Here is a 17147-nt window from a genome sequence, read left to right on the forward strand (position 1 = left end):
CTTCCCTTCCCTTCCCTTCCCTTCCCTTCCCTTCCCTTCCCTTCCCTTCCCTTCCCTTCCCTTCCCTTCCCTTCCCTTCCCTTCCCTTCCCTTCCCTTCCCTTCCCTTCCCTTCCCTTCCCTTCCCTTCCCTTCCCTTCCCTTCCCTTCCCTTCCCTTCCCTTCCCTTCCCTTCCCTTCCCTTCCCTTCCCTTCCCTTCCCTTCCTCCCTTCCCTTCCCTTCCCTTCCCTTCCCTTCCCTTCCCTTCCCTTCCCTTCCCTTCCCTTCCCTTCCCTTCCCTTCCCTTCCCTTCCCTTCCCTTCCCTTCCCTTCCCTTCCCTTCCCTTCCCTTCCCTTCCCCCTTCCCTTCCCTTCCCTTCCCTTCCCTTCCCTTCCCTTCCCTTCCCTTCCCTTCCCCCTTCCCTTCCCTTCCCTTCCCTTCCCTTCCCTTCCCTTCCCTTCCCTTCCCTTCCCTTCCCTTCCCTTCCCCCTTCCCTTCCCTTCCCTTCCCTTCCCTTCCCTTCCCTTCCCTTCCCTTCCCTTCCCTTCCCTTCCCTTCCCTTCCCTTCCCTTCCCTTCCCTTCCCTTCCCTTCCCTTCCCTTCCCTTCCCTTCCCTTCCCTTCCCTTCCCTTCCCTTCCCTTCCCTTCCCTTCCCTTCCCTTCCCTTCATCAAATTAAAAACAGTACATAGTACAAAATCTAGATTTTGAAGAAGAAAAATAATTTCCATCAAAATGTTTCCTGATTTAAATTAAATTTGTAGTGTAAATCACTTTTTAAGACTTGGAGATAACTTGGTACTTTATGGTAGCTACTGTTCCCAGCTGAAATGAACAGAGCTTTATTTCTAAGAAATGTCATCTTTCTACCTTTTATAAAGGTAAAAGGTTCTACCTTATGAAGGCAGAATATTATACAACCGTACTAGCATCCCAATTAACATGCTATCATGTTCTCTAGGTACTTCTATTTCTTATGAGTTTAAACTTTCTTGTTGATCAATTTGGAAATATATATATCTATATATACTTTTATTTAGTTTTGTTAGTGATCGAAGTATAGCAGTTACATCATGATCAAAGAACGTCAGATTGTGTAGTCTTTGGAAGGTGCTATGAGTGAGGACTTCCAATGAGTGAGGTGCTATAGTAAGGACTTCCAATTTTGTTTATAAATGAAGTATGTGGCTTAGTCTAAGAAGTATGGGTAAACTTGTCTATAAAATGAAGGAAAAGATTCTTAGGTCATATTTTTTCAACTTTGGTTACTTTAAAATTCTGTGGATAGCCCCCTTGTGTATCTATTGAGCATTTCAAATATTTAAAGCACTACTCAGCACAAGAGGAGGTGGTATTTTGTGGACTTTGCTAGCATTACAGAGCTATAGAAATAGCTATTCAGGGAACTCTCTAGTCATTAGGAAATGTTAATCAGATTTTCAGAAATGCTTGTAGTGCCAGGTTTCATGCATGCTGTATGAAGGCTTCATTTGGAATCAGATGATGGGAATTTTCTAAAACATCTGTTAAAGGTTGTGTTGAATATTCATAGCCAAAGCTATCATCAACTGTTAAATGAAACTGTGTTCTGCATGTCCTGGAGACCCACTGTTATAAGGGGAAAACACAGGGTAACATTTTCTTGAGATAAATATAATTTTATGTGAGTTATATTATATGGAGAATTATCAGAATATAGTAGGATGAGAGCTTACTGTTGAGAGGAAAAAAAAAAATCTGAGGAACTGTTACCTCAACATCTTAAGGCTCGTCACTTTTGCATTCCCGAATGGTAACGAGGAAGCAGGGCGTGGCAGATAACTATGATGCAGCTCAATAAAGTCGCTAGAACTGAGAGTACTTTTTCCTCTTCATCGTCAATGGTAACATGCTCTGTGCAGAACCTGCTATGGTTTGTGCATACTTGATTTGAGACTCCTGCTTTTTATATCTCCAGTGCCTGTTTTACTCCATCTCTGAGTTTCAGCTCTGGCATTGACAAGATGCGTTAATGTATTTAATGCAGTATAATCCAGTTGCACCCTGAAAATATGAAATGGTCCAGACACAGATTTATTTTTGTATTTATTTTTAAATGATGCTGTTTTCATCATATATTTCCTCCCTGTAAGAGTATGAATTATCAAAATCCAAATGCTTCTAGTCGTCACTATGTACAATGCTGCACATCTTGTGTATCTCAGCCCAGATATGTGTGCCTGTGTCACGTTGTGCCTCTGTGATAATATCCTTTATATCTAGAACATTGATTCATGATCTAGAAAATTAAGAGTGTCAGAGTGCTTAGATATTTAATACTGATCCAAAATTTAGATACATTTGTTTCTATTCTATAAATACATTCAGAGCTGTGAGTGGGCTTTACTTAACATAAATAAATAAGTAAATAGACATGCAGTAGCATTTTAAATCTTAGCCATGCTGTCTTTATAGTTGTCCAAAGTCTCCTCTTTATTCTAGTTGAATATACAGAGCAATCACTGTTAATGTTACAAGAATCAAAAAAAAAAAAAAAAAAAAAAAAACTTCTGAGAAAAAATGCAGAATGACATCCTTTCATCAGATTTTTCTTTTTTTTTGGTGGTGGTGTTTTGTTTTGTTTTGTTTTGTTTTCTGAGAAACACACTTGCTGCCAGATTTATATTCCTATTGTATTCCTAACTGATAGAAAGTCCTTTACTAACACTGAAACCTATATATCTTTCAAAGTTTTTATTGGGCTTCATGCCTGACTTAACAAAATTCAAAATGGCATCATATGCTATATATTTAGTTACTGTTTAATGAGGAATACTTCTTTTCAACTCAAAAATCATTTAACATGTTTAAACATTTGACTCATTCTCTTAAATAATAAAAAAAAAAACTTCCAATACTTCCTTTTTTAATTTTTTTTCTCTTTATCTTGACCTCTCTGAAACAGTATTATGCTACTATAAAGATGCATAGTATAGAATAAAGGAATTGTTTCCTTGTAGACTTGAACAATTTGAGTCTGAAAAATCTGAACAGTGATCAACATAGGTCACACTGGTGGGTCTATGGCAGGGTGCCTGGATGTAAACACATGACCTTGAAGGTCTCCAAGGTAAGGTCTAAGCAGTTTCTGAGACGAAAACCATTTAGGGGTAACATTAATCATTGGTATCCCTTAGACCTTCCAATCTGTAGGTTATTTCCCAGCTGTCACTCAGTAGGAGATATTGCACAAGTTTCCACAGTCAGACAGAATTTTTCAAACTGAGAGCTACAAAATGGAGCTATCGACATGGCAGAACATGCAGTCTACATGTCCCTCTGCTTTGTCTTTTGGGTTGAAAAAATAAACTCAGAAGACAGAGCTTATTTCTCATCTATAAGACACAAAGGGATTCATTTGGGCACCTTGCTATCTATTTATTTATTTCTTTAGCTATAGCTTAGTGATCTGTTAGTGTCTTTCCAGCATCATAGCAGCTTCCAGAAGTTAACAGAATCTCAGCACATAAACTCAGAGTACTCTACTCTTCAATTTTACCTGGCTGAGGAGTGGACCGCTGCAGTGGAAACTGTTTTATGTTTTTCTGACAAAATGTGTCTTAAATCCATGAGAGATTCTGGTTCCGTACATATAGGCTCCCAAACATCACAGTATGGAATATATATATATATAAAATATATATATATATATAAAAATCAGGATTATTGCTGATTTTTTACTACATGCAATTTCCACTTGAATTTTGTAAATAAACACACAAAACAGTAATTTCTTTGTCCCATTACAAGGGCAAGAATTTGATACTTAGTAAATTAGAATAGCAATAGACCTACAGAATTGGACTGAGCAAAAGTATGTCGTTCTTACATTTCAGCACTGTAAAACAAAGCATGGTGTATATCCCCAAAACTACACTTCTCTCTGTGCTTTCACCTTTCTGAACTTGAAGGGATTTTTCACAGCTGAACAGTTTTCTCACCAAAACTTGGCCAAAATCACACAGCTATACTGTATCAGGTTAGCTTTTGTTCACAGACTAGCTGATTCCCTGAACTGAGAGCATTAAGAAACAGAGGTGAGCAGAGAAATCAGCTAATGCAGATCCATTCAGCTGGGAAAAACTACAGTATCAGTAAAAGAAGTTTAAATTTAAAGACCTTGCATTAATACTGTTTAATTAATAATACATTAATAGGAATTAATGCTATTTAATTTGTACTTGCAATTATCCTATATAGAAATATAATCTATAATAAGACAAATAGCCTGAATTACTGCTGTTGCAATGTGAACAAAATGCTTGCTTTCAAGTGCATTGCAAGGTGTCATGGTGAATGCTTTTACCGTTTTCCAGGGTGATATTTCTGCTCATTTCAAGTATATTCTCCAAAGTATAATTTTAATTTAATCCTTGTTCTTAGCCTTGATGCTTTTTATGTGAGCATCACACTGCTCTTCAAATTTAGAATATCAGCTTTAAATGGGTTTTAAGTATACATCCTTCAGATTTTTACAGAGTGATTTCTCAGTTGCAGTGACTGCTTTCTGAGTTCAGATTTCTAAACTGCGTAGGTTTTTGTGTCTCAGTTTTTAGTTTCCCTCCGTCTTGCACATGGAATATATGTTTCATATCTGTTTAAATCAGATTCTATCCTAATATATAGAGACAATTTAACACCACATTTGATGAAGCATAATGACAACAATGTTGGGTGAGAGTAGATTGGTCAAGAGGAGCCCGAGAGGGTATAGTGATACTTTTGGTAGAGTAGGGTTGTTGGTGATTGGTACAGACAACAGTGTGGAAATTGGAATAACAGTAAATTGTATTATTGTACGTGGACAAACAGATGGGGCTTAAGTTTGGATTTCCTTGCTTTTTGAGGATTCAGAGTATCTGCTTTTCCCTACAGGTGGCACCCTTAATAGCTTGACAGCATATTTTTTCAAGTTTCTTAACGTTTGTTTGTTTATTTGAAGATGGGTATGGAATACACAATATCCTGCTAGATGAAAGTGTACTCAGACAAGCAGATGACTGATTAGCTGGTGTGAGGGAAAAAAATAAAATAAAATAGTGTGTGTCTTGTAATCAAGCTGATGTTACTTGAAGCCTCAACATAAACTGCCTTGAATGTGTGTACCAAGCTAAATTCTGTGATCACAGAGGTCCCTGTTTCATTCAGTACATGACATGATATGCACATTGACACTGAAATAGGAATAATGTTTCATGCCAAATAGTAATCTAGCATTTGTTGACTTGTTAGTGCTCATCTTTACAATCAAGGTAATGTGTTGTGTCATTACTGTCAGTAATAGTGAACCAATGGGACCTTCAGCAGCTATGCTGTTGTCTCTCACATTTTCATTGAAGGTCCATTGAGCAATGGATCTTCCCATTGTGTTACTGTTGCAGAAACACCTGTGATAACTGGTTGTAATTGTACTAATGCACTGTGAAAATTCAGTGTCCAGTAGCCATAATTATGATGTACATAAGAACTTTAAGCTAGTAGGATTACCTAATTGACTCGAACAATTCTCAGACTGTACTATTTGTTTTAATAGACTTGCTCTGTTGAAACATAAGCAAGAAGGTAGTCTTTCCACAGATAACACAGAAGTGATATCGTGTTCCGCTAAATTATTTTCTTGTCTTAAGCTCCAGTTTTATTTTTATAGTACCAGAAGGATATTAATAAAAAGGGGTTAACTGAAAAGTAACTTAATTTAAATGACTGATGTTTCTTGAAGTTCCTTTTTTTTCTTTCCTATCTATGATAAAATTGCTTATTTTGAAAATTTGAGTGGGTGGGGAGGAACCTCTAGCATAGTATTTTAAAATGAAAATGTCTCTAAACAGATTTTTTAAATGGACATAGGTGGAAGGTATGTGAAACCTGGCATAAACTTTATCTTCCTTATTGAGAATTGATACTTAGGACCTTAAAGAAGCTTGTGAGCAATTAAAAATTCATTTCTGAGAATGTCCAAAGGACATCCACTCTGATTGTAAGAGAGTTGAACAAAGCTCCACTCGTCTAGTACATCACTGGATATTCTGCACACACAGCCCTCTGCTTTCAGGCAGTTGTTCCCCTTGCAGATAAGGGACTTGTGAATGTCTCCATGAAGTACGTTTTACACAACATCTTCCAGGAAAGGTCAAGAGGCAGAAAACTGCATGTTAATGAAATTTTTAGAATTGTATCATTTGTTGTTGAATTCACAATATTATCTATATTCTTTAAAACATAAAAAATAAATTCTTGGCAAACATCAACTGGAAATACCAGTGCTGGACAGAAGGACAAATAGGACAGATATCTGTTGCTGACTTCAGTACAGAAATCTACATAGACACTGAATCAAAGCAGAAAGATGGCAACTCTGCACCACCATCCCTACAAATATATGTATTCAAATACCTCAGTATCTGCTTTTAAATACAGCAGGTGTTTATTGATTAAGTGTCAACACCAAAAACATATACTGAAGAAACCCTGAAAAAAAAGCGTCATCATCATGATCTCATTGATGAGAAAAAGTCAATTAGACACAAAGGAGCAAATTTATATATGTTAAAAAAATGTATTTTTTATTTATTTGCTCTCTTGTGGTGTCTAAGAAAGCCTCAGTTGAGGAGCTATAAAAAAATGTAAATTAAAGTAGAACAAGAAGGGCTTTGTCTAATATTGCTAATAAGTTTAAAACATGAAGTCTTTTCCTTATTTTTGGTTTAATAACAATAATTGCCTCAGTGAAGACAGAGCCAGAATAGCACTGTATGATTGTAGCACTTTTTAAGAATGTCTTAAAAACAACAACAAAAACTAAAGAATCAACATAGGTAAAATAATAGTTACCAGTGTGAGGTAACATGACAAATAAATGTGTCATATGTGGAATTCAACGTTGCTGAACTTTGTGTCAGATGCAAAATGTGCCAGATTTGTATTAACAATGTGAGGGGGAAAATGTACTATATGGTTGTCTCATTCCTTCTTTACCAGGCAGGACTTCATATTTCTGTGGAAGCACTTAATCAGAAAATGGTCCATATCATCATCCAAACAATTATTTACGGAATAGAGAGAATTTAGTCTGTAAGTCTCTATAAGGGAGAATTGTCAGGCACATCAGCAGAATTACATCAAGCTATTAAAATTATTTCTGTTTGAATCATGGTTCGTTCCTGGGTGTATGTTTGTGGGGTCTTCTTTTGCTTCATTTTAAATCTTTTTGTTTTCACTTCCAGGAGCTGGAGTTTTCCAACCTGTTTGCAGTCCTTCACTGTATCCACTCATTCTTTGCAGCCAAAGTGGCTTGTTTGGACCCTTTGTTTGTAGGCAGTCAAGCCACAACTTCTGCTGCTCCCACAACTTCTGGTACTGGCAAATTAAAGTATACTACTTGATATCTCACATTACAGCACTGCCACTTCAGAAAAAGATGCAACAATGTATAAATATTCATAAGATGTAGACCTTTGGTGAACCATGTACGTGGAAACCAATCCTGGAGTCAAGACATCTTGCAGCATCAGCAGATAGATGGTCACATCGGATCATAAATTCATCTCTGTTCTGCAAGACACCAGTAAATAATCCCAGCCAAAACCCCAGAATAGGATGGATATGCTTTTAGTATGATCTATTTGTACTTATATAGTGCTTTAAGCAACATTGGAAGCAAAGGAATAAATGATGCAATGAAGCACTTCAGTATTTAATAAAATTTTCAAATGGCTGTAATAATACACAAATAGAATTGTCATTTTCCTGTTTTCAGATTTTTTTTATGACAATATGCTAAACTCTGAGAATGAACTTAATACCCAATGATTGTGTTATAAATGACATAAGAGCAAGCAACAAGCATATAGTACATGGTGATAAGGAGATGAGCATGAAAAGGCATTTGTGTAAGTATCTCCTCAAATAAGAAAGCACTTTAAGCATTGTTGTAAATCCATACTTGTGTCCATACGTGAAGTATGGAGTCATGCTACTTTTTCTATTTGTTCTTTTATTCTAACAATAACAAGATATAGCCATATTGACTGGCATATAGAATAAAAACAAAACAAAACAACAAACAAACAAACAAAAACATAATCCTTCTTCCATGAGTAAATCCCTGTTCTTCAAGTGAAGATAATGTGATATGTATTTTATTTTAATTACAAGTTAAGTGCAAGTGTGTAAAATATCATGTCTGCTATTTACTTCTCAATTTTTTTAGTTAACTAGTTCTGTAAATCTGAAAGTTTTTGCTCACAAGACTTAGCTGTTGAATTTGTTTCAGACATAATCCACCTAATACATTGCTCCCATGTTTAACCTTTGTTCCACTCAGGATCTCAACAAAATAGGAGTTTGAATTATGCTTGAAAAATGAGTCCAATTTTTGAATTCTTAATAATTTCTTTTTATATATTGCTAGTAAGAGACAGGAATAAAAATAAATAAATAAATAAATAACCTGTAATGATAGAATAGGTGACAATGCATAATGTCTTTGTATATTAAAAATATTACATCACCCTCAACTACATATTATCCATACGAGTTCCAGGGTCTCATTTATTGATGAAATCTGAAGGATTTGTACACTCATAACTAATAACTTTATTTAAATATAACTTTGCAAAATAATTTAATTTTTTGCTATTACACACATCAGTGAAGATGGCAAAGTGGTGAGAGCACGTGTAGGATATAGCTAAAACAGCAAAAGAGGTGATGTGATTTTTTGGCCAGACCGGATATAAACTTAAAAGACTGCAGAAAGAACAGGTAGTGCAGAGTCAGTGTGTGCATAATATTTTATATAATACTTTCTGGAGTTTCTATTTATTATATTGAAATCAAAACTTTTTTTTTTTTCTCCTTCCCCAGTTAAACTTCTTATAAATACTCATGGAAGGTAAGGGTTGGGGATACAACCTCTCACGTGTAGCAGAAAGACAAAATTTTTCACATCCACTTTTATATATTAAAATAAGGAAAACTTCATAAGAGAAATCAGAAGAAAGGTTTTTCACAATGGGAACAATTCAAATGTAATGCAGACACAAAAGATGAATGAACTGCAGTGGCAAATTATGCATCTGTTTTTTTTGCTTTGCAGTAGAAATATTTGGATTTATGTGTGTGAGAAAGTGTCCTTGCAAAATGGGGAACTGAAGTAAAGCTGATAGCAGAAGATTCTAGTTATATACGTACTAGAATCTGAATTCAGATTATAACCAAAAAATCTGAAAAAATATTTTCTGGTAACTCTTTATCATTTCCAAATGACTATCAGTAGGTGCTTACTTCTTATTAGTACATCTCCAAGTGTTACACCATTAAAAATGTCTTATTTTCAATTTGTGATTCACATTTACTTCCCCTGCTAAATACAATTGAATAATGTCATTATCCAGCTATTAAATGTTTTAAATGTCAACAAAATACAACATTTTCATAGTTATCCTGTTTACATGAAGCTTCCCTTCATAAGGGGGTCAGATCCTGGTCTTTGCATCGCAAGTAATAATGCTGTGGCTGTCCATAGGATCTCAAGTTTGTTCCTGGGAGATTGTAAGTGCCAGAAGTTTTGAATCTAAAACTACAACATTCTAAGGGGTTTACTGATGGTAACTCAGGCAATGTCCTTGTCAAGAAGTCATATACTTGAAATGCAAATTTTGACAGAGCACTGACAATGCTGAAAACAGAATGAAAACAGAATCTGTTAATAACAGTTCTCCCCCTCTGTACTCCCAGATCATCTCCTTCTTGTTAGTGTGTTGCTGCGGCATTCAGCCATCCCAGTGTTGGCATATGCCAACACCTCAGTAATATGTGCTCTGCATGTAATAGCAGAATTTAGAACTAATCAACTGCCAGTTGAATGTTTTTCCTTCAACCAGCTCATATGAAGTGCAGAATTGCACCACTGAAACTGAGCTATTTAAGAGATGTTTAATACAGTTAAATGAACATAATGCTTATCCAAAACAGCAGAAAGTATGCTATTGCGAATTGCAGTAGATTAAGAGATTCTGTGATATGAAAGCCAAAAATAAGTAAGTAAATAAATAATTTGCTCCTTGTATAGAACTGGTCTCATGCCATGAACTTGATAGGCTTGGACTCCACTAGGGTATCCTAAAGAACTCTGTCATGTATTTTGTTTGTAGAACTGCTATATTTATCAATAAGAATTTTTTAACTGGGCATTAAATACACAATATTTAAGAGACAAACACTAGCCTGCAAATTAGAACTGCTTTTTTTTTGTTTTGTTTTGTTTTGGTTGGTTGGTTGGTGCTTTTTGTTTTGTTTTGTTTTGTTTTTTGAAACCCCACTTTTCAAAGAGCTGAACTGTTGGGGCTTAAACAATACTTTTAGTATCAAGAAGATAAAAGTGTGGTTGGAAGAGTGTAAAATGCCATAGCCTTGGCTACAGGTCAGCACTGGTTTGTAAACAAGAGGTTTGGGGGGCTTGGGCCCTGACCTTAGAGTATCCAGGTTTGCCCTCTTGGGGCAAATTGGTCAGAAACTCAGCCTTGAAACGAGGGAAAATTTCAAACAATGAGTTGTAGCTAATGCTGAAACAACAAAATTTAATTTAAATAGCTACATATTTCATTTAAATACACAAAGAAGATTCTGAGTCATTGTGAATCTCATGTGCATATGTAAAAATCCAGGCTTTATATTGCTCTCATTTAACATATAATATATAATTAATACATGCATTTTGTAAGTCAACACAGCCCACTGAATATGAAAAAAAAAAAAAAAGCAGTTATAATGAACTATTGGCTCTTGCTAAAAATTTGTATGAAAATTAAAGCAAATATTTAACAAATAAAAGAACAAACAAACTCAAAGTGTAAAACATAATTTGTTCTCTATGTATTATATTCTTAAATAAGTTTAATTTAAAAAAAAATAGTCTTTATACTTATGGTGCTGTGACTATTGAAATGATGTTATATAACATACCAAAAAAACATATTCTTAAATATAACAAAATATATTTGGGTTTGTCTGATTTGCTTTATGACTGAAATTTCAAATAATCTGACCTCCACAGAACTAACCATATGCTAGGCTGTAGTGTTAACATAATTTTGTTATGAAAGTGTTGCAGATTTATAGACTTTTTTTCTGGATTTCATCAGTGAAATAATGAATACATCTCATTTCCTACATCTGTTTAAAAATACAGTTCCAGGTTTTCAAAAGAGATTTGCAAACCAGTAGCATGAAGGCATTTTTGAAATAAAAATTAGGATACTTTAAAATATTTGTCATTTTATTTTTTTTAAGTAAGTGCAGCAAGAATTTCGTGGACACAAACCAGTTGTAAGTGGATTATTTTTGAAAACCAGTAATTTGAACTTTTGGTTATTCAAACTAGAATTCATAAAAATGTAAAATAATAATATACAATATCAATATGCTTTGAGAGGAAATTACTGAAAAATATTATTTTCCAAATTAGTACTTGATCCCATGAAAATATACTTATTTACTTTCTGTGCTTTAACTTGATCAGCACATCTCAGTGCACAGTTAAACACAGGAGTAGGTGGTTGTATTTACTACATCTTGTTATTTTAGATATAATTTAGCTTATTCAATGCCTTAAGATGTTTCCTACATCAAGATAAATATTAAAAAGGCTGAAGATCTTTTGAATGTACAGGTGCTGCCCTTAAAATTCAGTAGCTTTGCTACATAGTGTTGTTTAAGCACCCTCTAGTATTCCCTATGCCAAAAACAAAAATCAGTTTTCATTCTGACATAGCAATGCCAAGGAAAATGTAAATTTATTACTGTTAAACACTGACCCCTGTACTGCACTTTCTATTCCCTTAAAGGGTCTGGTCCCTGAGAAAGTGTAGTTTCTGGGGAAAAAAAAAAAAAAAAAAAAAAAAAAAAAAAAAAAAAAAACCTCAAGCTGATTTTAAAATGTTCAACTTTGGGCAATTTAAAACCTTCAGATTTGGACATGGGAGGCACTCACTCAAATTCCCTAAATTTTAGCACCTGCCTTAGAAGCCCAGTACAGGACCTGAGGCTCTCAAAAGGGCAATACAAGGCAGGACCACGACTTAGGGCTCTGAAGGTGTGTTTGTCTCTAGCTGCAGTACAGGTACAGCCACATTTGTGTTTTCACTTGCATCAGCAATGTGCTTTTGAAGTCAGGCTCCTGCCCACCGCCTCTCACTGTGCTGTTCTTCATTTTGCAGAGCAGACTATAAGCAAATGAAATGAGTTTTTAGGCTGAAGCTAAACCAGCATCACACCGAATGAGTTGCAGCTGCTAATGGACATTCAGCCCATACGACCTGACTAAAGCAAGTTGAAAGTCAGAACCCCCTGAAACACTAGGGCTGCCGGGTCCTGGTGAGAGCCCTTTCTCTCTGTACGGTGGCTGATGCTCGTGCACCATGGGTGCTGAAAGGACCGCAGAAAGCTGAGCTTCCCTGTGCAGTCCAACAGAGCCTAGTGCCTGGGACAGGGTGTGGTGCTGCAGCAAAGGGCTTAATGGAACCTTCTTTTAGAGAAAAAGGCAGCTGACAGAAGCCCATGCCAAACTATCCTGCATTGCCCTTTTCCTTTGCCACAAAGGGAAACTACTGACTGCAAGCAGGTTACATGGTGCTGGTCAGCCCTCTCCCTGCTGTGTCTTTCTACCCGTCTATCACAAATGCATACCTACAAATTCACTCTGACAACCCCAAGAACACTGCTGTGTCCCCTCACACCCTTGGCTCTGGACAGATGGCAAAACTGCACTCACTCAGCTACATAAGGGAGCCTCTAAACCTCTAATACAGCCAGGGGACAATATTTAAGCATTATGGCAAGGGCATCCATGTACCAGAAGAATGCTGTAGTCTGTGATTAACATTTAGGCTAAAGTGAATAAAGTCATACCTAAGCTTAAGTGCTTTCCTGACTAGGACAGTTCTTAAATGCAATTTTAGTAGTTTTCCTAGAATAAGGCCTGTAAAGTCAACAAATTTCTACTTTCTTGACTCCTTTTCCCATTTTCAGGAAGTTTAGTGGAGACAGCAATTCATATTCTGTTGTAATCAGAGGGAAAAACACAAGGATACCAGAATAAAAATAAATTTCTATTTGGATTCTGTATATTATTACAGTACATTACAGATCTATTAAAATATGTTTAATAATGTAAAACTAAATGCTTTCATTTAGCTAACCTAGCCAGTTTTCATTGCTATTATACACATGCCTCCCACTTTCAACAACTTTCTCTACAAGAATCCCAACTATATATTACAGAAATTCCTTTATTATTCAGTATATACTAATATATATTGCGTAGTGTGTGCGTGTGCGTGTGTGTGTATATATTAGTATATACTAATGGAAAATATTCAGTATACATTAATGAAAGTTACGTATTAGGCACAACTATAAAACAAAAGCATAAATCCATGAAGCTTTACATTTAAAAACTTAATCTTATAATACTATAAAGAAATATGTATATTAGTTGAAGAAATGGCTATTTTTGCAGGATATGCACAATCTGGATATATGATAATAAACTGATGAACATTAACTGATTTACTATTTCATACCTCCAGAATTTTGGTTTTTAATTATTCTTATCCTTACGAGCATTTGCAATATGTCATAAGTTTTAATTTGTTATGAACAAAAATGACTGAAAAAAAATGTAATAGAAAGTGCTATATATTTTATAAATATTAAAAATTGAAGAAAAAATATTCAATTTATTTATTTCATTTTCAGTTATGTTTTTGTGGTTGTTTGTAATATGTATTTGTGACAAACACGTCACCTAGTTGTTTAAGCTCATTAATGTACCACTAATAAAATGCTATCTTCTGTTTTGTTTTTGTTATGTTTTGTTTTGTTTCTTTTTGTAACAGAACGTAACAGAAAAATATAGAAAATAAATACTTTTTTAACTAATCTTTTGCATTCAGTTATAGAGTGTATGAGTTTTATATAATTGAAAGTCAAGTCTGAGAGATCAAGAGAATACTTGAAGAACCAGGGGTGCTAATGTTATTTCTTACCGCCATGTTCAACTGATTATTTAATAGAAATAATGACAATTCCTCACTTGTATGCTCATTTCCACAAGACAAGTGACCCACTCAAAGTCTGACTAAGATTTCTAAATACCTCTCTTTTCCCCCCGGCTATGAAGTTCACCCATTTCAACAACCAGATTATTTTACCATTGACATTTAAATGCTTAGTGTTGGTTGGAGTAATCCTGGGCCTGATACTGCAGTGCTTGAAGGTATTTTCTGGTACATCTTTGCAATGTAAAAATTTTCAAACAGTGCTGCCACTATTAGAACAAAGCCAGCTTTGATCAGCTCACTTCTGTTTGTCTTTTTCCATGACTGAATGCATGGATGGGGAGAAGAGGAGCCCCAGTGGTTCTTAAGCAGCATTGTACCTTTTCAACAACTAAGGAACACTGCAGCACACACTTCTTGCAGGCACATCTTTGGTGCCCTTCTTGTGCTTCCAGTGTGGAGAAGCCAGGTCAGCTCCCCTGTCACCGTGCTGCTGTTATTCTCTCCCAACCCACTGCTCCATAAGCAATCACCAGGGCTTTCTCAGACCTCAGTCTGTGGTTGCCTTCCTTAGCTCTGTACCCAAGGAAGTCCCAGTCTTGCTGGTCTCAGCCCTTTCAGCATCTTGAAGAGAAGGAAAAAAAAAGTGTATTAGAACTATAAGTGTGATGAATACTTTGTGCTGAAAAAATCCTCCCTCCTGAGTGATTCAGCTGATGTGGGTTAGCGAACATAGCTATCTCTGGCACAACTATAGTTGTTTCATGTGTCCCAAGTTTGTTAGTTTTTATACCCCATTTAAGTGAAACTCCAGAAAAGAAATGAGAGGTTAGAGCACTTAAAAGAGGTGAAGAATGCCATAGAATATTATGAAATTAGGATTTTTTTTCAAGTAAATATATTCCAGATGTAAAGGATTGCTATTACAGCTGCAATTTCTGTTTTCTCTTTTAGAATCATAGAATCATTAGGGTTGGAAAAGACCTTTAAGATCATCTGGTCCAACCATCCACCTACCACCAATATTACCCACTAAACCGCGTCCCTGAGCACCACGTCCAGCCTTTCCTTAAATGCCTCCAGGGATGAGAGCCCCTTGGGAATGATGTTTTATTTTGTGAGTGTGAACTCAAATAGAGCTGAAGATATTTTTATTTTTATTTTTATTTTTATTTATTTTTTATTTTTTATTTTTTATTCTAGAAATGCTTATTTTCCTCTGAAATACCATTTTTGATCTAGCATCTTCTACATCCTCCTCAAAGATTTTGGCCTCACATGAAAATTCTTGTTATCAAAGTTTCTTAACATACAGTCCTTGAATAAGTTCCTTTAAATTTATGGTATGTATATGTCATAACTAATATACTTGCCCTCCAAAAAGAAAAGTAAGAGAATCTTGGGGCACCTACTGGGACCAGATGTGGCTATGCTGCTTCTGCTCCACAGAGTGCCAAACCATGCCACTGTGGAGCCTTCCTCTGAGGCTCAGTGCTTGCCCAAGGAGAACTGCACCGTCGTTCTTTTGTCCATGTACAGACACATCTTGGCAATCAAACAAGATTAAACTGGAAAGCTGTTTCCAGTGGGCTCAGGAAAGCTGTTTCCAGCTGTTTCCAGCAGGCTCAGGAAAATGTTGTAAGGATGAAAACTATGGGTAATTCTGATGCAGGAAAGAGCTGAGGGTGCTGAGACCATGGAAAAGGTGGGTATGTTTTGGTACTCTTTAGTAACACACTGTAAATCAAGATAAATTTAGCTCTTTACTAGAAGAAGGATGGGGAAAAACATTTCGGAAGAGCCTATGAACTTCAAAGCATTTACTCTTACATCACTGGTACAGTAAAAAGGAAACATTGCTTGGACCAAATGATTATGGTACAAGTTACATATCATACATCTGGAGACAATTTAAAATTCAAGAGTCTATAAACAGAGATTTATTCTTTTTCCTAAAGGACACAGCATAGACAAAACAGCATCTGGCAGGGTGTGGGTGGCAGCTCTGTGTGATGTTTATAAATATGTAAAGGGCGAGTGTCAGAGTGTCAGGAGGAGGGAGCCGGGCTCTTCTCAGTGACACATGGGTGCAAGTTGGAACATAGGAGGTTCCACTTAAATATGAGAAGAAACTTCTTCACAGTGAGGGTGATAGAGCAGACTGCCCAGAGAGGTTGTGGAGTCTCCTTCTCTGAAGACATTCAAAACCTGCCTGGACGCGTTCCTGTGTGACCTTATCTAGGTGTTCCTGCTCTGGCAGGGGGATAGGACTAGATGATCTTTCAAGGTCCCTTCCAATCCCTAACATTCTGTGTTTCTGTGATACACTCCAATTTGGCCTTGCAAAATTGTACTACTTGAAGATAGTGTTTCACTTGCTTCCCATTTTTCTGGAGTACCTAAGGTGCAACCTGACCCTTTTTTGGACTTTTTTGCTGAAGGGTTGAAGGCTAGAAAGACTTTTACCAAATATTAAGACACCATGTGAACATGTCTCTAGAAACTGGGGTTTTAACAAAAACAAAAGTACTCACTCTATCAAGTACTAGTCCCAGTGAAAAGACAAGAAACTTCCTATGAGGCCAAGCAAGAAGGAAACTTCCTATGAGGCCAGATCAAAGTTTTCTCATTTGAATAGATATAAAATTCTTTGAGATAGATGTCTCTTTTCTTTTTCTCTTTTCTTTTTCTCTTTCCTTTCCTTTCCTTTCCTTTCCTTTCCTTTCCTTTCCTTTCCTTTCCTTTCCTTTCCTTTCCTTTCCTTTCCTTTCCTTTCCTTTCCTTTCCTTTCCTTTCCTTTCCTTTCCTTTCCTTTCCTTTCCTTTCCTTTCCTTTCCTTTCCTTTCCTTTCCTTTCCTTTCCTTTCCTTTCCTTTCCTTTCCTTTCCTTTCCTTTCCTTTCCTTTCCTTTCCTTTCCTTTCCTTTCCTTTCCTTTCCTTTCCTTTCCTTTCCTTTCCTTTCCTTTCCTTTCCTTTCCTTTCCTTTCCTTTCCTTTCCTTTCCTTTCCTTTCCTTTCCTTTCCTTTCCTTTCCTTTCCTTTCCTTTCCTTTCCTTTCCTTTCCTTTCCTT

General features: G+C 36.1%; 1 protein-coding gene across 2 annotated transcripts in view; it reads left to right on the top strand.

Moving 5' to 3' along the window:
- Positions 1-13882, top strand: part of SNTG1 (syntrophin gamma 1) — a 371706-nt gene extending 357824 nt beyond the window's left edge. For both annotated transcript variants that reach the window (XM_048072405.2, XM_066992987.1), the window contains one exon: positions 7242-13882. In XM_048072405.2, coding sequence (XP_047928362.1) covers positions 7242-7400 — 159 coding nt within the window. In that variant the 3' untranslated portion in view covers positions 7401-13882. The remainder of the gene's footprint in view (positions 1-7241) is intronic.
- Positions 13883-17147: the final 3265 nt, after the last annotated feature.

This window comes from Anser cygnoides, chromosome 2, assembly GCF_040182565.1.
Source record: "Anser cygnoides isolate HZ-2024a breed goose chromosome 2, Taihu_goose_T2T_genome, whole genome shotgun sequence".
NCBI lineage: Eukaryota > Metazoa > Chordata > Aves > Anseriformes > Anatidae > Anser > Anser cygnoides.